Genomic DNA, 20,513 nt, shown 5'->3' with positions numbered 1-20,513 from the left:
ATCCCAATTCCCCAATAAAAAAAAAAATCTTAAAAAAAAAAAAAGAAGAAAAAAAAGAAACTCAATGCACATAACATTGTATTTGATATCAATGAAAACCTAATACAGGCATATCTTGTTTTATTGCACAGTGCCTTATTGCACTTCACAGAGGTTGTATTGTTTACAAATTGAAGGCAAGACCCTCCACCCCAGCAAAAAGATTACCATTCGCTTTATTGCAATACTCACTTTACTGTGGTAGGCTGGGACCGAACCCAGAGTATCTCTGAGGTATGCCTGTAGAGCAAATCTCTCCCACATGAGCTCTGTAAGCCAACACCAACACTCATTCATTCCATATTTACAGACTACCACCCTAGGCCTGGACTACAGGTGAGGCATAGAGACTGAAATCTTGATCTCCAGAAGTTCACAGTAACAGTGGTAAAATACAACAGATATGTATGAAGAACACCACACACACCCCCAAGTAGTTTGTCTCCTTAGTTCATGGACAATCCCACCAGAGCTTTCTCAAGGGAAACCAGGCAAAGTCTCGTGGTCAGGATAATATCTGACTGCAACCTTAAAGGAGACGTAGGCTCCCAAACATTGGCCATAAACTTGAAGGAGAAACCCCTAACGAAATGTAAATAGTTGTGGGTAACATTTTACTAAGTGCTTACTATGATTTAGGTAGTATGCCAAAGACCGTACATTTAACCCTCAAAATAACACTACAGTTTAGGTATTATTACCCCAAAATTTACTAACAAGGAAGCTAGGTATGAGAGAGGTAAAGTAATGAGAACTTGTTTATGGGTGAAGCCAGGACTCCACCCTCAGCTGTCTGTCGGCGTGGATCACTCCTCTGATACTAAGAGCCAGAACAGTTTGTATCTGTGGGGAGCGGGTAATGGTATTGGAAGAGGAGCATGGCATAATTAGTTCCTGTTTGCCCTGTAATTAAAGAGACTTGAGATCTTTGTAGTCAAGAAAGAAGAGGAAGATTTTTTTTAATCAAGAAATCAATAAACACTGACCACCTATTACATATAAGAGCCTGTGCAAAGAATTATCTTCTGTAGTGTTACAACTGGGCTTCCTGCTGCAGACGTTACCCGGGTGCAGGTCGATCAGACACCTCTGGCTGGCCAGACACGTGTGTCCCTCCTAAAAGTTCCCACTTAAACAAAGAGCAGCCCACCCCCAACAGGGGAGGACCAGAGACCAGTCAATGGCACACCAGTTGCTGAGCTCCCAGCCGCCCCAAGTCCATTAGCAGGAGAACAGAGAACACTGAAGCTTCTATGACAAATGAGAAGTATTATTTTGTTCAAGCTCCAGACTTGGATCTATTGTTACATTTTAATAATCCTCAGCAATCTGCACATCTGCCTTATTTGAAACATCAAAATCTGATGATTTTTAGAGCTAAAGAGACAAAAGGTATACTGTTAAAGAGAAAAATGAACAATAATTTTTCTCTCCCTCCACATATACTTACCACCCTTCCCTCTTTTTCTTTTGTTTGCTAAATTAAATCCTATCAGTCAAACCCACACACCCCTGTACTTCAATGGACCTTACCAAAGATGTGTCAAGAAAAGCTGTGGGGGTTAACAGGAAATGAATTCCCTCTGTGCTGGGACCTTTAACAATGAATAATTGGTCACCTACATTCATTTTAAACTGAAAATATAAACTATCCCCTTGTAGTAAGACAGATCGACAGGCAGGACAGAAAAGAGGAGCCTATAGATAAACCAGGAGCCTGGACCTCAATCCAGGTCTTCACTGGCCACATAATCTGACTGAGCTGCCCAGCTTCTCGGAGTCTCAATTTCTTCATGGTACTTCCAGCAAGTTGAACTACCCAGATCTTTTCCATCCCTGACATTTAAGGACAGACAGGCAACTGTACTCAAGGGAGAAGGAATGAAAGGTGTTGGTGGTGAAAACGATGATTAATAAAATGTAATGCTGTCCTCGGCCCAGAAATAGCCTGCCTTAGTGCTGCATTCACCTTACCAACCTAGATTTATTGGGAAAGGAGGTGGGGGGTGTAGGAGGACTGGTGGGTGGGAATCACAGCCACCTACAGTGAAATTAAACTCTGTTCCCAAACGAGTTCTTCTGAAGTGTGATTTATCCAGAGTGTCAAACAACTACCAGCAGTATGAAGCCGTGTTACTGAAACTGTGTTATTGCACAAACTTAACTTTTTCCCAAATTTGATTTGCAGAGAGGATGCAGAGCTGAGAATCCTGTCTCTGGCCATCTGTCCTATCCCAGTCTCTGGAGAGGCGTGGGGGGAGAGTGTGAAAAGCCACAGGTGCCATGTATATTCAGCCACCAATGTCACATATCCATCAAGGAGCCCAGAATAAGTGTTCAGCTCAGCATGCAAAAAGAGGCTTGCCAACCCATCCGGCCCTGAACATTCCCTGAGCCTTGCTCTGTGCCAGACATGGGGCTGAGGGAACACCGCAGAATGTCAGTGCCAGCGTCCCCTCTGGGCTAGTAAGGAGCCGTTGGCTGAAAAGGCAGCACAGAGGACTACAGGTACTTTTAGGTGCCTGTATGACGTGAACAAGGCCCTTAACCAGGTCAGTTTCCTACCTATTGAGTAGAGATAACACACATCCCACCTGCCTCATGTGGCTGAATGAGGAAATAGATATAAAAGCAGTGAAGAGTATACCGAGGTTTGCAGGGCAAATGCTATAATTACCACCAACACTGTGACCCTCTTGTGCTATGATACTATAAATTGAGAATAATCAACCACCAACCCCAGGGATTAGCAGAGCTTTGACCCTGGGAGTAGAGGTCTTCTGCCCTCTGCCTTTACTGACATCTCAAGGCTTAATTATTCAACTAAATTTTACCAAACCAGATGCCAGAAAACATACTATGCACCGAAGATAATGATAAATAAGACCCAATCCCTAAATAAGGGTTCTCCAAGTCCAGTCCAACTAGGCTGTCACACCAACAACTGAAGTGTAGTGAGATATGTACAGAGTGCTTTAAAAGGTGCAGCAGATGACCGCTGCCTGGAGTGGGGTGGAGGAGAGGCCTATGACAAATTTACACAAGTAGTGACCTACAAATTGAGTTCTGACATAAGATTAGGATTTCAACACGCATTGAGGGTAGAGAAGGGAATATCCCCAGCACAACACCCAGTCTGAGCAGAGGCCAGGGCCCACTGGGGAATACATGTGGATGAGCCTTGAAGGAAAAGTTGAACCCAAGATCTAACTAGAGCTGACCCCCAGCATTTGGCTAGAGCCACAGGAAGGGGGTGTTACCTTCCCTTTATGTCAGTGACTACCCCTCCTATACACACACCCCCCACTCCACACCAAGAAACCCTCCTTAAACTCCTGGAGAAGAGAGCGGAACTTCCTGGGTAGTGCTTGTCAGGCAGATGGCGGTCCTAGAGAAGCTGGGAGGAGTCTATATTGGGATGCACTATGCAACAGTTGTTTTCTAGGCACCTTTTGCAGCCTCCTGTTCACTGAAAAGAATTCTTTTGCTTCCTGCACATCCCCAAAAATTCCAAGTATGCCCGGCGCTGTCTCTATTCTAAGCCTGTATAGATAAAGAACAGCTGAAGAGCCCCATCACTGGAAGTTCTTTGGGAGGTGAGAATTTTCTTTCCTCCTCACCTGACAGAGAATAAGGCACCCTGGGAATCTCATCCTGGCCTTTACCATTAGTCCTGTTAATTATAAAAAGCATTTTAGGGCCGGCCGAGAGGCTCAGTTGGTTAAGAGTGCGAGCTCTGAGCAACAGGGTTGCCAGTTCGATTCCCACATGGGCCAATGTGCAGCGTGCTGTGCAGAGCTGAGCTGCCGCTGAGCTGCCAACAGGTGGCAGGATGGCTCAGCTAGTGAGAGCACATGCTCCTAACAACAAGGTTGCTGGTTCGACTTCCACATGGGATGGTGGGCCATGCCCCCCGCAACTAAGATTGAGCACGGCACCTTGAGCTGAGCGGCCGCAAGCTGCCAATGGGTGGCCAGATGGTGACTGGACTTGGAGCTGAGCTAGCTGCGCCCTCCACAACTAAGATTGAAGGCCAACAACTTGGATGTTCCCCTCCCCCAATTCCCTAATAAAATCTTTAAAAAATAAAAAAAAAGCAGTTTACATGCACAAAGCGTCTATGAGTCCGTACTGCTGGGCAGGAGTTAATATAACTGTTTTATAAATGTGGAAACAGACTCAAGGATGTGAAAGAACTTGCACAAGATCACTCAGATAGTAAGAGACAGACACAGGAATCAAATCCAAGTCTCCTGGCTCCAAAGACTTTCTGCTGTGCCACACTGTCCCCAGGCTATGCTTACTGAAAAGTCACACTCACTATTCAAAACAGAACCTGCTGTGTGATAAGGCCAGCTTCTCTTAACCCTTCTTTGTAGTCCTGGGTTCTCTTATCTGCCAAAAGGTAGGACTGCAACAAAGATCTCCAAGATTCAACAGTAAAATTTAATCTACTTAGTATCATAGAGCTTGAGCATGCTCAGTGGTGACCTATATGATCACGTGGAGTTCATTATATAAACCCTGAAAGGTAGCGAGGCTTTGCCATCACCCCACTTCGCAGAGAAGCAGCAGAGTGGCCATGTGATGAGTTAACGGTTGACAGTTGTACCAGGAAAGGAGATCAGATCACACACTATGCCTTTACACAAGGTACTGTTATTCAAAAGCACTACAGTCTGAAAATTCTGAAACCTGCAGACTTTCAGACCCCTCTGGAAGAGAGGATAGTCTCCGGAGTCAAATGAATTGGGGAGGCAGAAACATTCATTCAGAATCTTACTGGAAAGCTGGGTTCTTCACTGCACTGCTAGCACCCAAAACAAGTACCACTCTAGAGGTGAACAGAATTTCCTCCTCAGAACATCCTGAATTTGGGCCTGTTCATTCCAAAATTCTCATAAGCCTATTCCCAACTTTCTAGAAATTAGACCCTACTCTACAAACAATACGGGAAATCATCTGGGTGCTCTGCCCCACCCCACCACCATAGATCTCAGGTAGTTATTATAGAAAGACCAGATGTCAGAGCTCCTTGGGATCCCTCCCAGCAGTCCCCACCATCTTTAAAGTCCTCTCCACCCCTGCCTTTGAGCTCTTAGGGAAGACAGGCACTTTCCTGGATACGTTGCCATCATTCTAACTTCTCTGTTTTTAATCTCTCTCAGCATACTCATGCACGTGACTTTAACATTTCTTTAGGAAAAACCCCAAAACTTTAATTTCTCAGTTTCTGAAAGACAACTTTCTAAACCATGAGTCTGTTATAATGAAATCAAACATCATATTTAGGCTTCCTAAAAATATTACCCCAGCACAATGCCTTCCTATTGTTCCCACATGCCTACCCCCCAAACACACACACACACACACACACACACACACACACACACACACGTATACTTTAGACTGTCATTTAGATACTGGAGTGTGTAATTTAAATGTCTTTCATAGCATCTACTAAAAGGACATTTGCACATGATTCTTCACTTCAAAGCTATGATCCAAACTAGAGCTTTTACTGAATTTCTGGATTAGACAGGTAATACATGGATGGGAAATACTAACAACAAAACGCAGGCAAGAATTTATAATGTAATCAACTCGCCCATAACATTGGCATCTTTTTCAATTTTCAGATGGACAATTTTTGTCCATCTCTCAGCCCAGTGCCTGGTATATATTAGGTATGTATTAAATATTAATTAAATGAATGTTAATACATCTTAATCTTCTTAACACATCTATTGTTATAATTTTGGTCATAATCTAAATCTATTTGACCTTAACACAAATGCCATTTGAATCACTAGCAAATAACAAGCAGCTGCTTGCATTCAAAGTATACATACCTCTGTCATTTGACCTGTTTTGAAGTTCTCTTCTTGTTTGGAAGACAAATGGTTAGCAGCTGCAAGTTCAATTACAAAGCACTTGGTAGGAAAGCAGAGAAAGAACCAGAGGGAATCAAAGTGCTATTTCATACATTAAGCGTGGAATTCCTTTTCAACAAATATCTTTCATGTCCCTAGGGGAAACTAATCCAGGCATGCCCTTTGAACTTGGGAAAACACAGGGCTGTACTTTGGGAGGCCAGGCAAAGCTGGGAGCTTAGGGGAATTACTCCTTTCGCAAATCTCCATTCTGTTAATTTTTCTTTAAGGGAGAGCGTGGAGCAAGGGAAAAGCCACCAGTCGAAAGACCTGGATTAATTAGATATATGACAATGAACAAGTTACTTCTTGCTTTTGTCGCTCATTTTCTCCTTCACAAAATAAAGAAGCAAAAATCAAATAAATGAATAAAAGAGTAAAATTGGATGAACTCTAGGCACTAACAGAATTTTCTGTGCTCTCCAATACAGCAGCCCTTAGCTACATGCAGCCACTGGGCCCCTGAAATGTGCTAATGCAACTTAGGAACTGATTTTTAAACTTTAATTAAACTTAAATAGCTAAACATATGGCTAATGGCTATAGTTTTGCAGAGTGATGCTCTAAAAAGACCTCTAACATTTTACTCAATCTTTGGAGGGCATTTGGAAAAAATATGGGTGTTAGAGTAGGACAAGCCTGGGTTCGAAACTTAGTTCCGCCACTTACTGGCTGGGCAACCTTGTTTAAATAACTTCCTTGAACTTCATTTTCCTTATTTATACAATAGAATATTATGACCTAGCTTGAATTTTAGTGCAAATTCAAGATAATGAAGGTAAATAGACCAGATAGGCCCTCAGCAAAGGCAATTATTTTTCTAGTTATGATGTCCTTCCTTCAGAAATAAAAGTTTCATGTCTTCTGACTTCATCTTACTGTTCCTTCCTGATGTAGGGCCCATACTTAATCATTACCCCACAGATGAACAGCTGTGGTCCCACCGATGCAGCTAAAGATGCAGCTCTTGTCCTTCAAGAAAGCAACTTGTTCAGGAATTGTCCCAGGTCCTCAGCTGTGGGCAAGCCTTCTGTAACCCAAGTCCTCTGCTCCTCCGGAACTGCTGATTTCCGCTTACCCTATGTCCCTTCCACCTCAAACCAGCATTCAGGAATTCACAAAGCTCCTCCCTGTGATTGATTGCCTATCAAGCTGCAAGTCTGTTTAATGAAACTAAAACACCTGTTGGTGGTTTCTGGTACTTTCCTCACTATCTCTCCCCTTGATTTCCCCTAATAAATATTTTATGGCTTTTTTAAAATTTAGAAATGCTTACAACTATCTTAAAAAATTGTTTTTGTAATTGCTCAGTGGTTTAGAATATTCAGAAATAGAAATGTAGCAAGCTACATTTATGGCTAACCCAGCATTAGTTTAGTTCTCAAAATAAAACAAGGCAAAGGAGACTGTCTTAGGAGTGTTCCAGTAAAATAATAACTGTTGCAATCTTAAATTAATATAATGTGTTAAGAGCCTGGTCCAAATGTTTCACTGGTCCTTCCTTTGGTCAATGGAACATTTCCATGGTTCCAATGACCAAGTTTATCAGTGAAGACAAATGAATAACTAAGGCAGGCAGGATGAATTTTCCATTATTAATAATTGTTGGAATGTGAAGCTCTTGTTTCCCTACCATTCCGACTAGAGGAAGGAGCAGGGAGAGGAGAACTGAAATACAAGCTGGCATTTTGGTAGGATTTCAGTCTAGATTTGAGTAAGCCATTAGACAAAAGGTTTACAGTTAGCTTGGAATTCGTGTTAACTTCTGAGGCCTCCCCCCAACAAGGACATTTCTGAAAGATTGTTTACTGAAGGATGGTACGAATTCAAGTAGGGCAAATAATTTTGACTCTGCACTCTTAACTGTGAAGGTCTGAACTAATTTTTTAAAACTAACCTGGATGTGTAAGTTATAAATCAATAAAGAAGGAAACATAATTAACCCAAATCCAGGCAAACCTGTAAGTACAACAATATGATTGGCTAATCAGTCATTTCTTCTGGCAACTCCCCAAATTTCAAGATTTAACCTGAACTGAGAACTCATGTGGATCAGTTACTCAACTCAATTGTTCCACTTTGAAAAGTAAATGCATTTTAAGAGCATTTAAGATTCTGAAACTTTCTTGGTAATGGTTAAACTCAAAACAGGTCAATTCCAGAAAGGCATTCATTTCAAGGGGACTTTTGTCTGTGGTTATTTTTGTGAAAACCACTGCCTTTAAAACTGACATTATGAAGCTTAAAAATAGGCCCTCCTACTAAGGATCCTGGACTAAAATATCCTTTCCTCCCCCCGTTTTCTTATTCCCTTTTCCCTCAAACACCTAGGAAAATGATAATACAGAGGGGTATCTTCTGCACAGCTTCAGATTATGACTTGAAAACAGGTTTTAAAATTTTTTTTAGAAGACTGAGTAAAGTTACCAAAAATCAGTGTTGGGTAAACTTGGAAAAATTTCAAAGCAAGTAAGTGTCCCAAATGAAAACATATAATACATACACCATAAGAAAATGAGCTGAGATAAAGCTCAACCGCCTCTTCCCACTGTGTATGAGCTCCCCGCAAGCTCCTTCCCTCTCTGAGTCTGGTTTCCTTGTCTCACAAGTGAAGGCACTGGGCTAAAGACCCTGTAAGGTCTTATCCAGACCCAAGAGGCTCTGCTTCTCTAAAGCTGGGCAGCTGCTGCTTATTTTCATGGCTCCTTGGAAAGAGCAGAAAAGTCTGGCCCGGCAGGTGCTTGGAAAGTCTCGCTATACATAATTGTGTTCCCTTGGGACACAAGATGCGCTAGCTATAAAATATAAAAGGTGTTGAGAGGAAAAAATTATGTTTTGCAGATGACACTAGTAAATCTAGAAATGCACATATATTCAATCAAAACAGTACTAGATATAATGAGTATATCTAACAAAGCTGCAGGATATAAACAATTCATACAAATCAAACCATAGGCAAGGTGGAAAATACAAATTTAAAAATGATCAATCACAACAGCATCAAAATGTTAAGTATTTTAAATATTAACTCAGGACAAAAAGAATTATTCAGAAGAAACTATAACACCATAAGGAGGAGACAATAACTACAAAGGCATACCATGAAAATTTTTAGTTTTCTTTAACCATTACCAAATTTTAAAAAGACTATCAAAACTACATAAGGATGAGTTAAAAAAAAAAAGAAATTTTAGACATAGAACAAAATACCATCAAGATTAAATAAAGGTAAACCTGAAAATACAACAGATGAATAAGTAAATAATCTCTATTCAGATACTAAAACTCACTGTGGAGAAAAATTAATTTAGATCTATACCTCACACCAAACACATTAATTCCAGATGGGACAAAGAGTTAACCATATAAGGGAGAGAAAAAACCACAAGAAAATGAAGCCACATAGTCCTGCTAGTTGTGAAGAGGTGACAGATGTCTAAATACTAAAGAAAAGCTATCCCATATAAAAGACATGCTTTTGAAGATAAAAAAATAAATGTTTTCTTAAGTAATACAACATAAAAAGAAAACATCATAACAGGACAATGTAGTAGCCACATAATTTATAAAACTTTAAAATACAAAGCGTACTGACCTACTGCTTCAATAAACCAAAGAGAAGTAATTGTGGATGGGTTAATAAAAGACATGAACAAAAAAAAAAACACAAACCACATAAAAGCTATTCAGACATATCTTTAAAAATGGTCAGAGGGGAAGAAAAGTTTTGCATGTGACTTTTCAAAATGTCCAGCTGGCACCACAAAGCCGTCCCACCTACCTCTCCAGCTTCATCTCCTGTGCCCTGCACTGATACACCAGGCACACTACTTGCTGGCTCCTCCACACATCCCAAGCTTACCCTCTTGTGCGAAGTGGCTCATCCTGAGCTCTCTTCCTGCCCATCCCCCCCCCATTCCCATGGAAATCCTAGCCATCCTTCAAGACCCAGCTCAAATGTCATCTCCTCCGTGAAGGCTCTCCTAATCTCCCTTACTGGGTGTGCGTCTTCCTCCTCTCAATGAGGTCCGACAGTACTTTCTCTGTAGTGCCTCTTCTCTTAGGGCACTTTGTGTACTCTGCAGCCATTTGTTTCCTTTTTCTTGTGCCCCTGCAACCTCTTCCTATTATATGAGATTTTAAGGTTGGAAGTAAAGACAGCCTTACTTACCTACCTACAGCTTCCAGCATAAGTGAATTACATTAAGTAAGCAGTCAATAAATATTAAACTGAATTAATGAAATACAGAAAAATAATCCCATTTCAAAAACACAGCCTGGCTAGCTATTAAAGTACAGCAGATTGACTTTTAAAGGAGCCCTTGTACTGCCTTACTAAACTATCAAAAAAAAATAAAAATCACTAAACTTAAAAAAAAAAAAAAACTTCTTGAAGCTTGAGGAAACAGTTGAAATATATATTGTAAATTAGTTCTGTTTTCTTTGGAACACATTCTGTTAATGTGTAACAACAGCGGTAATATGGTTCATTGCCTCTGATTCTGCACATGAATTAATCTAAAAGCAGAACAAAACAAATTGGTTCACAACATTCAGAAGAGTATCAATAAAAATCTGGAAGCCACCTAAATAATCAACAAATGTCATTTGTGAAGCCAAACCCTATCAAATTCTACTCTTCAGCCCAAAATAAATGACAAGCATGAGGATTATGTCCCTGTGTAAAAACTGTGTGTGTGGAGGGGTGATTTATCTAAGTGATCACAACTACTTAAGTATGTTTATAATGGAAAAACCAAAAGTGAAACTAGAAAAGTTAATATCTGTAGGTTCTTTCTTTAAAAGGTGTTTATATATTCAAATTTTTTTTTTGAAAGTTGTGCTTAAGCAGGCAAATGTTCAAAGAAGGGGTGAGGGGAAAAGAGGTCACTCTATCCTTGTTCACTTTCTCTTCAACCCCCATGTAACCTCTTCTTAATCTGACTCCCTTGCTGACATCAAAGCAGGAGGCCCCAGGGAGCTACCAAGAAACCCGAGGCAGGATCAGCATTTTTAGCAGTGGGCCCTGCACCAGGATTCAGAGAACACCTGCTACTTTAAAACAAAACGTCATTCATCCTGAGAGGTGTTAACTCTGCAAACAAGGTATGTGAGCCTCCAAACAGTTCTCCTGAGCTTTCAGGCAACAGAACCAGGGTGCAGGGCATGAAGTAAAATCACAATCGAGTGTCAGTAAAAGACCATGATTTTTCAAAAGTAGCAGCTTCTGGAAGAGAAAAACAGAAACAAAATTGGAATCCTAAGCTTTCTTCTCAGGCCCACTTCATCTTCTTCCCAGCCTGTGGGTTCTCTGGATTTGTTTTCTCAACATGTCAGAAAGATTCACCACAGGTTGACCTGTGCTCCTGTGATTATGCTGGAGATAACTACCAATTCATATAGAGGAAAGCTAGCAAGGAGTTTTTTTTTTATTGGTTTGTTTGCTTCAACATTATTTTGGCTTTGTCCACTCTACCAAAAATTATTTATTTGGTATCAATAATGTTATAAGACCCAGGGATCCAAAATGGCATGGTCCCTCATAATCAAGGAAATAAAGGCACAAAAGGAACATTTAGTGAATAAGAAAGCATTATGACTAAAAAAAATAATACTCCATTTAATGTGGTGTTTATTGCACAAGTAGGCCATAAGTTCAAAAGGGGAGAGAAAAATGTGAGTTGACATTAAAAAGGGCATAAGACTCAGGATGAATTTTGGTTTGGGGCACTTTTAAAAAATGTATTATGAATTTTTTCCAACATACAGAAAAATTGAAAGACTAAACAGTGAAACTCAAACTAAACAATTGTGAACATTTGCCCCATTTGCTTTATCCATTGTGCATGTATGTGTATTTTTTCTGAACAATTTCAAATAAGTTTCATGCATCACCTATGAATCACAACTCTCCTATATAATCATAATACATATTATTACATCTAAAAAATTAACAATAACTCCCTATTCAAATTCCCCTACTTGTCCCAAGAACATGTTATAGTTATTTCATTTTTTGATTCAGTACCCAGTCGAAGTTCATGCATTCCATTTAGTTGGCATGTTCCTTAGTCTCTTATTCTAGAACAGCACCATTACCCACACCCCAATTTTTACCCAGTGACACTGACTTTTTAAAGAGACTGGGTCAGTTGTCTCAGAGAATATTCCACATCCTGGATTTGTCTGATTGTTTCCTCCTGGTGTCATTTAACTTGTTCCTCTGTCCCTGTATTTGCTATAAACAGAAAGTTAGGTTTCAGGTTTGATTAGATGCAGGTTTGGGTTGGATTTTAAAGGATAAGCAGCATTTAGAATGTCTAAATCAACATGATTTGTTGACTTTTGCAGTTTGGTATAAGATCAAAGGGTATTAGTAAAACTTTCTGAGGAGGAAGAAATCACAGCTGGCATCCTTAACAACACTTCCCATTTGGATAGTATTCCAGTAATCATAAAGTGCTTTCATCCATTACTTCAGGTGATGCTCACCTGCCCTCTCCTTCCCTCACAGGCTTATTACATTATCATCCTTACTGTACTAATGAGGAAAACCAAGGCTCAGTGAAGTTAAATGACATGCTCAAGGTCAACAATTAAGATGTGGTATAACTAAGCTCGAACCCAGGTCCTAAAATATCATGGAGTTATTCAGAAAAGGCCACATGGCAGATGAGATTTATGCTAGGTCTTGAAAGATGGGTAGCATTCATCATTCCAGGCACTGTGCTAGACGCTGGGGAAATATCAGTGCACAAGACAGTCATGATCCCTGCCCTTATAGAAGCTCAAGTGTGGTGGCAAGTACAAAACAAAAATAAAATCACACAGGAAAGCGGAGGAGGACATTCCAGACAAAGGAAACCATGAGAGCAAGAAGATTAGACAGAGGTAAGAAGCAGTATGCTGGGGCAAGGAGGAGAATAGTAAGAGATGAGTCTGTGTGGGCCACAGCAGGTGAATTGGGAAAGAGAAAAACCAAACTAGATGGGTAAGGCAGGGCCAACAGCTACTCTACTGAAGTATCCTCTCCCTTTCTTTCAAAGATGCACAAATGAGTAAAAGTAGAATTTTGTGTTTATGTTCAAACAAGAGCTCCACACATCTCCTTGCCATTAGCTAAGTCAACTTTAAGAAACTTTTTCCATTCTGTATCTGCTTTAACAATAGCAGAGATATTCTTCCCAAGGACATGACTTCACCTGGCCTTACTTTTTTACCGGAAGCTGTTCTCAAGAGATAGCACCAGTATTACTGTGGCAACAAACCAGTAGAAGCATCCAATTTCAAAATTACAAAATCAGTTACAACCACTTCAAAAGCTCCTAGTTATCATGTGGTGCACGTCCCTGAAAAGGCCGTGAGAGATCCCCAAAAGCACATCACCCTATCTCAACCTCTGTTCCCTTCCTTAAAGACCTTCACACTATAACAGATGGGTGTCGCTTAAAAACATGGCAGAACTGCTGATGCTATAAACTATGCCCTGAATGCAAAACTTAAGTAAGTCTGAGTGTTTCAGGGCTACCTTGAACAGTTCAAAATCCAAAATCTGTGGATGCCACCAAGAACAAGCAATGCACCCTCCTGTTTATTTAGCACCTTATGGTCTACTGAAGCACTTATCTTATTTAATCTTCACAATATTCCTTCAAAGTAGAAATGATTCAATCATTCAATCAACTGAGTACCTACTAGGGGCCAGACACTGTTCTTCATACCGAGCAAAGAACAAAGCCAAGCCCCAACCCTCATGCGGCTTACATTTTAATGATGGTGGGGAAGGCAGATAAATACTTGTACACAATGCAATGTTACTTAGTGGTAAGTGCTATGAAGGAAAATAGAGCACAACAAAGGAGTAAAGAATGACAGAGAGTGCCTTATTAGAATGATCAGGATGTCCTCTGTATGGGGACATTTGAGCAGACGTCTGAAGGAAGTAAGGAAGCAAGTTGTGTGGGTATTTGGAAGAAGAGCATTCCAGGGAATGGCCAGTGCAAAGGCTCTGAGGTGGGAATAGGCCCACCCTACTTTAGAACAGCACAGAAAACAGTGTGGCTAGAGTGCAGGAGTGAAGGGGACAGTGGAAGAAAACGAAGGACCTGATCAGGTAGGGCCTTGTAAGCCATTAAGGTAAACATTTTATAAACCATTATTATCTCCACTTTACAGATAAGGAAACTAAATGTCAGAAAGTGCATAGGACTTGCCTAAGGTCAAAGAAAAAATTAGGTCTTGAGAAGTATCCTGTGTTGCTACTGTAATTTCTACTCAGGGCTCAGGCTTATCCTCATGGAGATTAAAAGTGTTCTTTATAAGACAAAGAAAGATTAAGCATGTGCCTCATCTTGGAAGGAGAGGCAAGGTACCCTAAGACCCAGTAATCCCATTTCTGGGATTCACTCCACAGAGAGCTCTCACAAGGGTCCAAAGGAGCTATGTACAAAGATGGTCACAGCCACACTGTTTGAGGCATCAGGGGGGTAGAAACAACGGTGGTCTAATTCTAGGGGAATAATAAATGAAATGTGGTACGTGCACATAGCTGACTGTTCTGCAACTGAGAGAAATATTGAACTAGACACACATTCAGCATCATAAATAGAGCTCAGAAATGTGCTTTTTTTTTTTTTAAAGATTTTTTATTGGGGAATTGGGATGGAAACATCGCTGGGGAATTGGGGGAAGGGGAACAGACAAGTTGCTGTCATTTTGTTCAGTCTAGTTGTGGAGGACGTTGCTTCACTGGCCCAAGTTGGCACCATCATTGCGCTCTTCCCAGGCAAGGCAGATCAGTCGCCGGCTTCTGGAAAGCCGCTCACTGCGGCTGCTGGCCGCTCACGCTGGCTGTTGGCTACATACGGTAGCCCATAGCAACCCACTGCCACAGGAGCTGCAGCCTATGCCATCGCCGGCGACTCACGGCAGCCCAGCTCCAGGTCGAGCTGTAGCTCAGCTTCTTAGCTGTGGAGGGCAGTGTCACTGGCCCTCATATGTGGGATCCGAACCGGGGCCCTCTGGCATCCCAAGCCAGTTCTTAACCATTGCGCCACTTGGCCGGCCCTTTTTTTTCTTTTAAAGGTAAGAAACACAGCCATTTGTGATGGTCACTGCTCCTGTTCAAATATTCTGGTTCTTTTCCAAGAAGATCCCCGCCCCCTGTTAAGATCAGTGTGGCCATGTGATATGCTTTGGCCAATAAAATGGGAGCAAAAGTGACATGTGTCACTTGTGAGCAGAAACTTTAAAAGCCAAAATGTGGTACACAAGATTTCCTTCTCGCATAAGCATATTTCAGAGATGGTGCCTCCATCAGCCTGGTCCCTGATGGAATCAAATCAACAGAGCTTCCCACTGACCTGCAAGTGTGTTAAACTAATAAGATTTTGTTGTTTTTACTTCAACTTAATTAACCCAGTCTATTCTGACTAATGCAGAGTAATAGTACAATAACATTTTTAATAAAAACTGAATATATTTAAGGTATACAACATGATGATTTAACATAAGTATACATAGTGAAATGATTACTACAGTCAAGCTAATTAACATATCCATCTCCTCAAACAGTTACCATTTTGTGTGTGTCTGTGGTGAGAGAACCTGAAATCTACTCTCTTAGCAAATTTCCAATATTCAATCCAGTATAATAACTAGAGTTATTATGTTACATATAGCTCTCTAGACTTGTTCATTCTACACAACTGCAACTTTCTGCCCTTTGACCAATCTCTCTCCATTTCCAACACCTCACCACCCCTGACAACCACATTTCTACTCTCTGCATCTGTGTATTCCACTTTTTTAGATTCCAATTATAAGTGATACCATGCAGTATTTTTTTTTCTGTGTCTGGCTTATTTCACTTAGCATAATGTCCTCCAGGTTCATCCATGTTGTCACAAATTCCACACCTCTTACTTTTTTAAGGCTGAATAATAGCATAATAGTATTTAGCACTCTAAGCACAGAAACACGCAAAACAATACTATTTACCTCACAAAGGTACACATATATCTAACAAATGGGTAGAATGATAAGACTATATTAAATACCCTAGAGTAAGTGAGTAGTGCCTGTAAAAGAAAAGAAAATGGAGATGGGGGGATAAAAGTAAGAGAGAAAATAAAAGAAAAAATGAAAAGGTATAAAAAGGTTTGTTAAATACATTGTACAAATATAGAAATTTCATTCACTCACCAATTCACTCAACAAACATTTGTATACTTATTATGTGCCAGGAACTATAGTCTAGGTACTACTTACAGAACAGTGAATCAAAACAAAGCAGCCCTATGCTTATAGTTTATGGTATACAGAAAAGAAAGACATTAAAAATACCCTAGGGGGGGGCCGGCCGAGTGGCGTGATGGTTAAGAACTGGCTTGGGACGCCAGAGGGCCCCGGTTCGGATCCCACATATGAGGGCCAGTGACACTACCTTATGTAGCCAGCAGCCAGCGTGAGCGGCCAGCAGCCGCAGTGAGCGGCCGTCCAGAAGCCGGCGACTGATCTGCCTCGCCCAGGAAGAACCCAATGATGGTGCCAACTTGGGCCAGCGAAGCAACGTCCTCCACAACTGGACTGAAGAACAAAACGACAGCAACTTGTCTGTTGCCCTTCCCCCCAATTCCCTAGCACTGTTCCCCTTCCCCCAATTCCCCAGCACTGTTCCCATCCCCCCAATTTCCCAATTAAAAAAAAAAATTTTTTTTTAAATACCCTAGGAAAAAACTATTGACAGTTGAATGAGTGTCATCAAAAACTGAGGTGACATGAGAAAGAGGGACCTACTTTAGGTAGTCTGTGAACATCTCTGAGGAAATGACATTTAAGTAGAGAGGTGAAAATTGCTTCCTTCCTAGCTTGGGAAGAGGAAGGGATGATTCATTCCAGGCAAAAGGAACAGCATGTGCAAGGGCCTGATGGGAGTACAAACCATCCCATGGAGGAAGTGAAAGGGGACCAGTTCAGGGCGGAAGAAAGGAGCAGCAGGAAATGTAATTAAAGAGATGGGGGGCGGGGGGAGCCACACAGTGGGCAGATCACTTAGAGTCTCATAGCCCAATATAAGAAGTTTGGATTTTACTCTAACTGCAATGAAAACATTTTAAACAGGGGAATATGATCTTATTCCCAATTAATTTCATTCCAACACTTAGCACACTTCCAATATGATCATACTTTTTTTTTGCAAAACTTGCAAAAGAAATATTTTTGCATTCATTTTCTTCAAGCACCTCCCAGAACTTGCATAAACTTCAGGTCCCATATAGCCTAGCTCTGTCTGAATGGGTAAATGCTACATTCAAGATAAATCCCAAGGAGCCAGGGAGCCACAGAGGAAAAGTAATTTTGCCAATTTAGTACCAAGAGTTCTTTACTGTCAATGGATTTTTTTCCTTCTTTTTTTTTTACACTGTATGATAATGTTCAGAATTGCACCCTGATCTAATCATAGAATTCATGAGAACAGTGGCTTTGCTTGAGAAACACTCTCGAAGGTGAAAGATGAAGATATGTACATCTTCCAACCCCACCCCCCCGCCCCTTTAGTGCCAGGAAATGTAGTGAAACAGTCCTTGTTTGTCTCAGGCAGCCTACACAAAGATGCCTCCTATTGTAACACAGCAATGAGTCATGGAGGTAGATGCAGATGGCACAGAAAACTAAGCAAGGAAGAGTCATCCAGAAGCAAAGGCACCTTAACACACACACACATATCCACCAGAGGAATGAAAATTACTTTCCAGCTTCCTTCAACCTTCTCAACATTTATCCATAACAAAGGCACCAACAGTTAATGTTTATGGAAAATTTACTATGTATTAGCTTATTTAATCTTCACAACTACCCTAAATCAGTTCTATCATTAGCCCCATTTTCACAGATGAAAAAACTAAACATAAGCCTTAGAAAGACTACAAGATTTGTCCCTAGTCACAAAACCACAAGTAACAGAGGCAAGTTTCAAACCTAGCCTGACTCCAAAGTCCAACCTCTTAACCACTGTTTAGAATCTCCCAGTCCCACCCAAAGTTTTCTGCCATCAACTCCAGGGAAGTTTCTTCTTTTCCTCTCTGTATTGTTTTCTGTTAATGAAATTTCCTCCCCTTTGCAAGAATACAGCTGTGGTGTCACAATTAACAGAATGAACAGGCACGTCTATTTAACACCTTCCTCTAAATCAAATAGGAGCAGAGTAATCAGGTCACAACATTCAGCCAGAATCCACTGTGGTAAAAACAAAAGGTCAAAAGTTTGTCCTGAAAACAGTGACAGTTGCTAAGGAATCCCCTGTCTCTGGGGGTTTTCAGTATGTTTTATAAGGGGATAAAATTCTGTAAACTAAAACGAAATGAATGTTTGCAAAGCAATGCACTGACCTGTACAAGTCAATATCATGCAAACCAGACACTACAGTACTGAAGAGGGTGTGTTGGGAGCAGGTGTGAAGAACCTGCTAAGCTCACACCACAGGTCCACCACTGGCTTTATGATCATTACAGGATGGACAGAGTCACCAAGCCAACAGGTCCCTGGGCTATTAAAATCTAGAGAGAGAGGAAGGGAGGATAGAGAAATCACCAAAGGGCAGATGGTCCAGGCCTACTCTATTCACTTCATCAGCTAGCTTCCTGAAGTCTCCAGAGTGCAGGTAAAAGATTAAGAGCTAAATTTTTCCTGATTATTTCTCCAGCTAGCAGGGTCTCTCTCCCCTACACAGTCGCTCTTGTACTTCACCCCAAACCCAAAAGAGCTGTGGGAGCTCAGAAGCCCCCATGGAACAATCTCATTATAATTTAATGTAACCAAGTGCTTGTTCGTGAGCAACACTGGAAGCTGCAAAGATGGAGCACCTTGTGTGTAGTATCCATAGCCATGGTGTTCATATCTCAGGAGTTAGGGGATCACGGGGAAGTAAGGAAAGCCAGGAGAATCACTGGTGAGGAGTGAATTGTTGAATGAATGAGTGAAGGAAGGAAGGAATGAAGCCAGATGAAGAGGAAAGCCGCTCCCTATCAGACCAGATAGATTCCAGGAAGAACGGCAAGGACCAGGAGTCCCCAAAGTCGGCAACGTAAAAGCCTCACGGGGATGTCGGTGTACACACGCCCCCGCTGGCCAGGCAGCGGGCCGGCAACCAGGCACTCTCGGCCCACAGGTGTCAGGCACCAAGGTGAGGATGCTGCTTGCTGGTCCCAACTCCACTCCATACCCTGAGCCGGTCTCAAAGATGCAGATAAGATCTTACTTCTTTCCAAGACTTTTGTTCCCTTCTCCCCGTTACAGGCCAGAATCCCAGGGGATCGAATTCAGAAAACAGCGGGGGGAAGGGGTGCGGTGGATGAGCCCATTTTTCATTTTCTTGTGGCCAGGGATGACTGAAAGGGTCGGGAAAGGGGGTAAAAATCGAGACTCACTGGTCTGAATCAGGAGCACAATCAGTGCTTAGTCACAGATAGCTCAGCAGCCGGGAGTTCCTCGCTCCTGCAGGACCGAGACGTACGTGACGAACTCGAGCGGAGCTCGGCGCGCGGCGCACACCCGACTGCGCTCCTGCACCCCCGCTGGGGGCCTCCCCAGCCCGGCCTGGCGCTCGCTGCCCACCCCATACTTACTCCGCCGAGCTGGTCCCGTTAACCGCGGAGCCGTCTGGGGCTGGGTTCAGCTGGATGGGCGTCGGCTTCTTCTTGGGCATTTTGAACCCAGGAAAGGCGCTTCCAACTCCGAGGGGAAGGCGGCCCCTCTTGCTTCCTCCCTCTGCGCTGTCCCGCGCCCGCCACGCGGGGCCAATTCGGAGTCGCGGGCCCGGGGGCTGCCTACGAGGGGGCGCGCCCCGCGCGGTCCCGTCAGCGCCGAAGAGCTGGTGGCGGTCTCGCAGGACCCCCCACCCTACTCGCCCAGGGCTCGGCGGGCAGGGAACCGAAGGGATTCCTCGCCGGGGCAGTTCAGCAGCCCGGGGTTCCTTCCCTCTTTCCCTCAGTCAACCGGTCTTCTCGGGTACGAGCGGCTCCGCCGAGCGCGCACCAGAGCCTTGCTCCAAGCACAACCCAAGAAAGTACAGCCGCCGCTGTCGCCGCGCTTCTAACCGCTCCGCGAAGCCGTCCCTGGGAGGGACAAGAGGCGGGGGAGGGGTGGCGAAGGGGGAAGCCTCGCCCCCCCTCCCCACTGGGGCTGCTGCCTTTTCCACACACCCACTCGGCTCCACCCCAATTGCCTCGCCGACAGCCAATGGGAGCAAGCCTCGGAGGCAGATGACGCGGAAATACGTCACGGGGGCGCGGCGCGCTGCCCTGGGGGCGGAGTCCGGCACGGGTTCCACAGCGCCCTCTGCTGACCGGAGGCAGCCAGGTAAGGGGAAAGGAAGTCATGCATCCTGGTTCCAGCAGGGAGCCGTTGAGTTGAGCTTGTTCTGTACCAGTATCCTGCTGCCGCCTCCTCTGCGGTGACTGGAGCCCCGGGGCTAAGTTACGTTGACAGAGATGAAATAAAATAAATAAGGAGAAGGACCCCTTGTCACATCCAGAGGAGAGG

At 42.7% G+C, this 20,513-nt stretch overlaps 1 protein-coding gene across 2 annotated transcripts in view; it reads right to left on the bottom strand.

Annotated features, from left to right (window-relative positions):
* MAP2K1 (mitogen-activated protein kinase kinase 1) overlaps window positions 1-20,178 on the bottom strand; it is a 75,431-nt gene extending 55,253 nt beyond the window's left edge. Inside the window, exon 1 of one of the 2 annotated variants that reach the window (XM_019647319.1) lies at window positions 19,598-20,178. In XM_019647319.1, the coding sequence (XP_019502864.1) occupies window positions 19,598-19,677 (80 nt within the window). In that variant the 5' untranslated portion in view covers window positions 19,678-20,178. Of the gene's footprint in view, window positions 1-9,753; window positions 9,808-19,597 lie in introns of those variants that run through there. The other variant, XM_019647320.1, reaches the window with a different exon arrangement.
* Window positions 20,179-20,513: the final 335 nt, after the last annotated feature.

Source organism: Hipposideros armiger, unplaced genomic scaffold (genome assembly GCF_001890085.2).
Source record: "Hipposideros armiger isolate ML-2016 unplaced genomic scaffold, ASM189008v1 scaffold_110, whole genome shotgun sequence".
Classification (NCBI taxonomy): Eukaryota; Metazoa; Chordata; class Mammalia; order Chiroptera; family Hipposideridae; genus Hipposideros; species Hipposideros armiger.
Note: the sequence above shows the minus strand (reverse complement) of the source record. Positions and strands in the feature narration are given on the sequence as shown.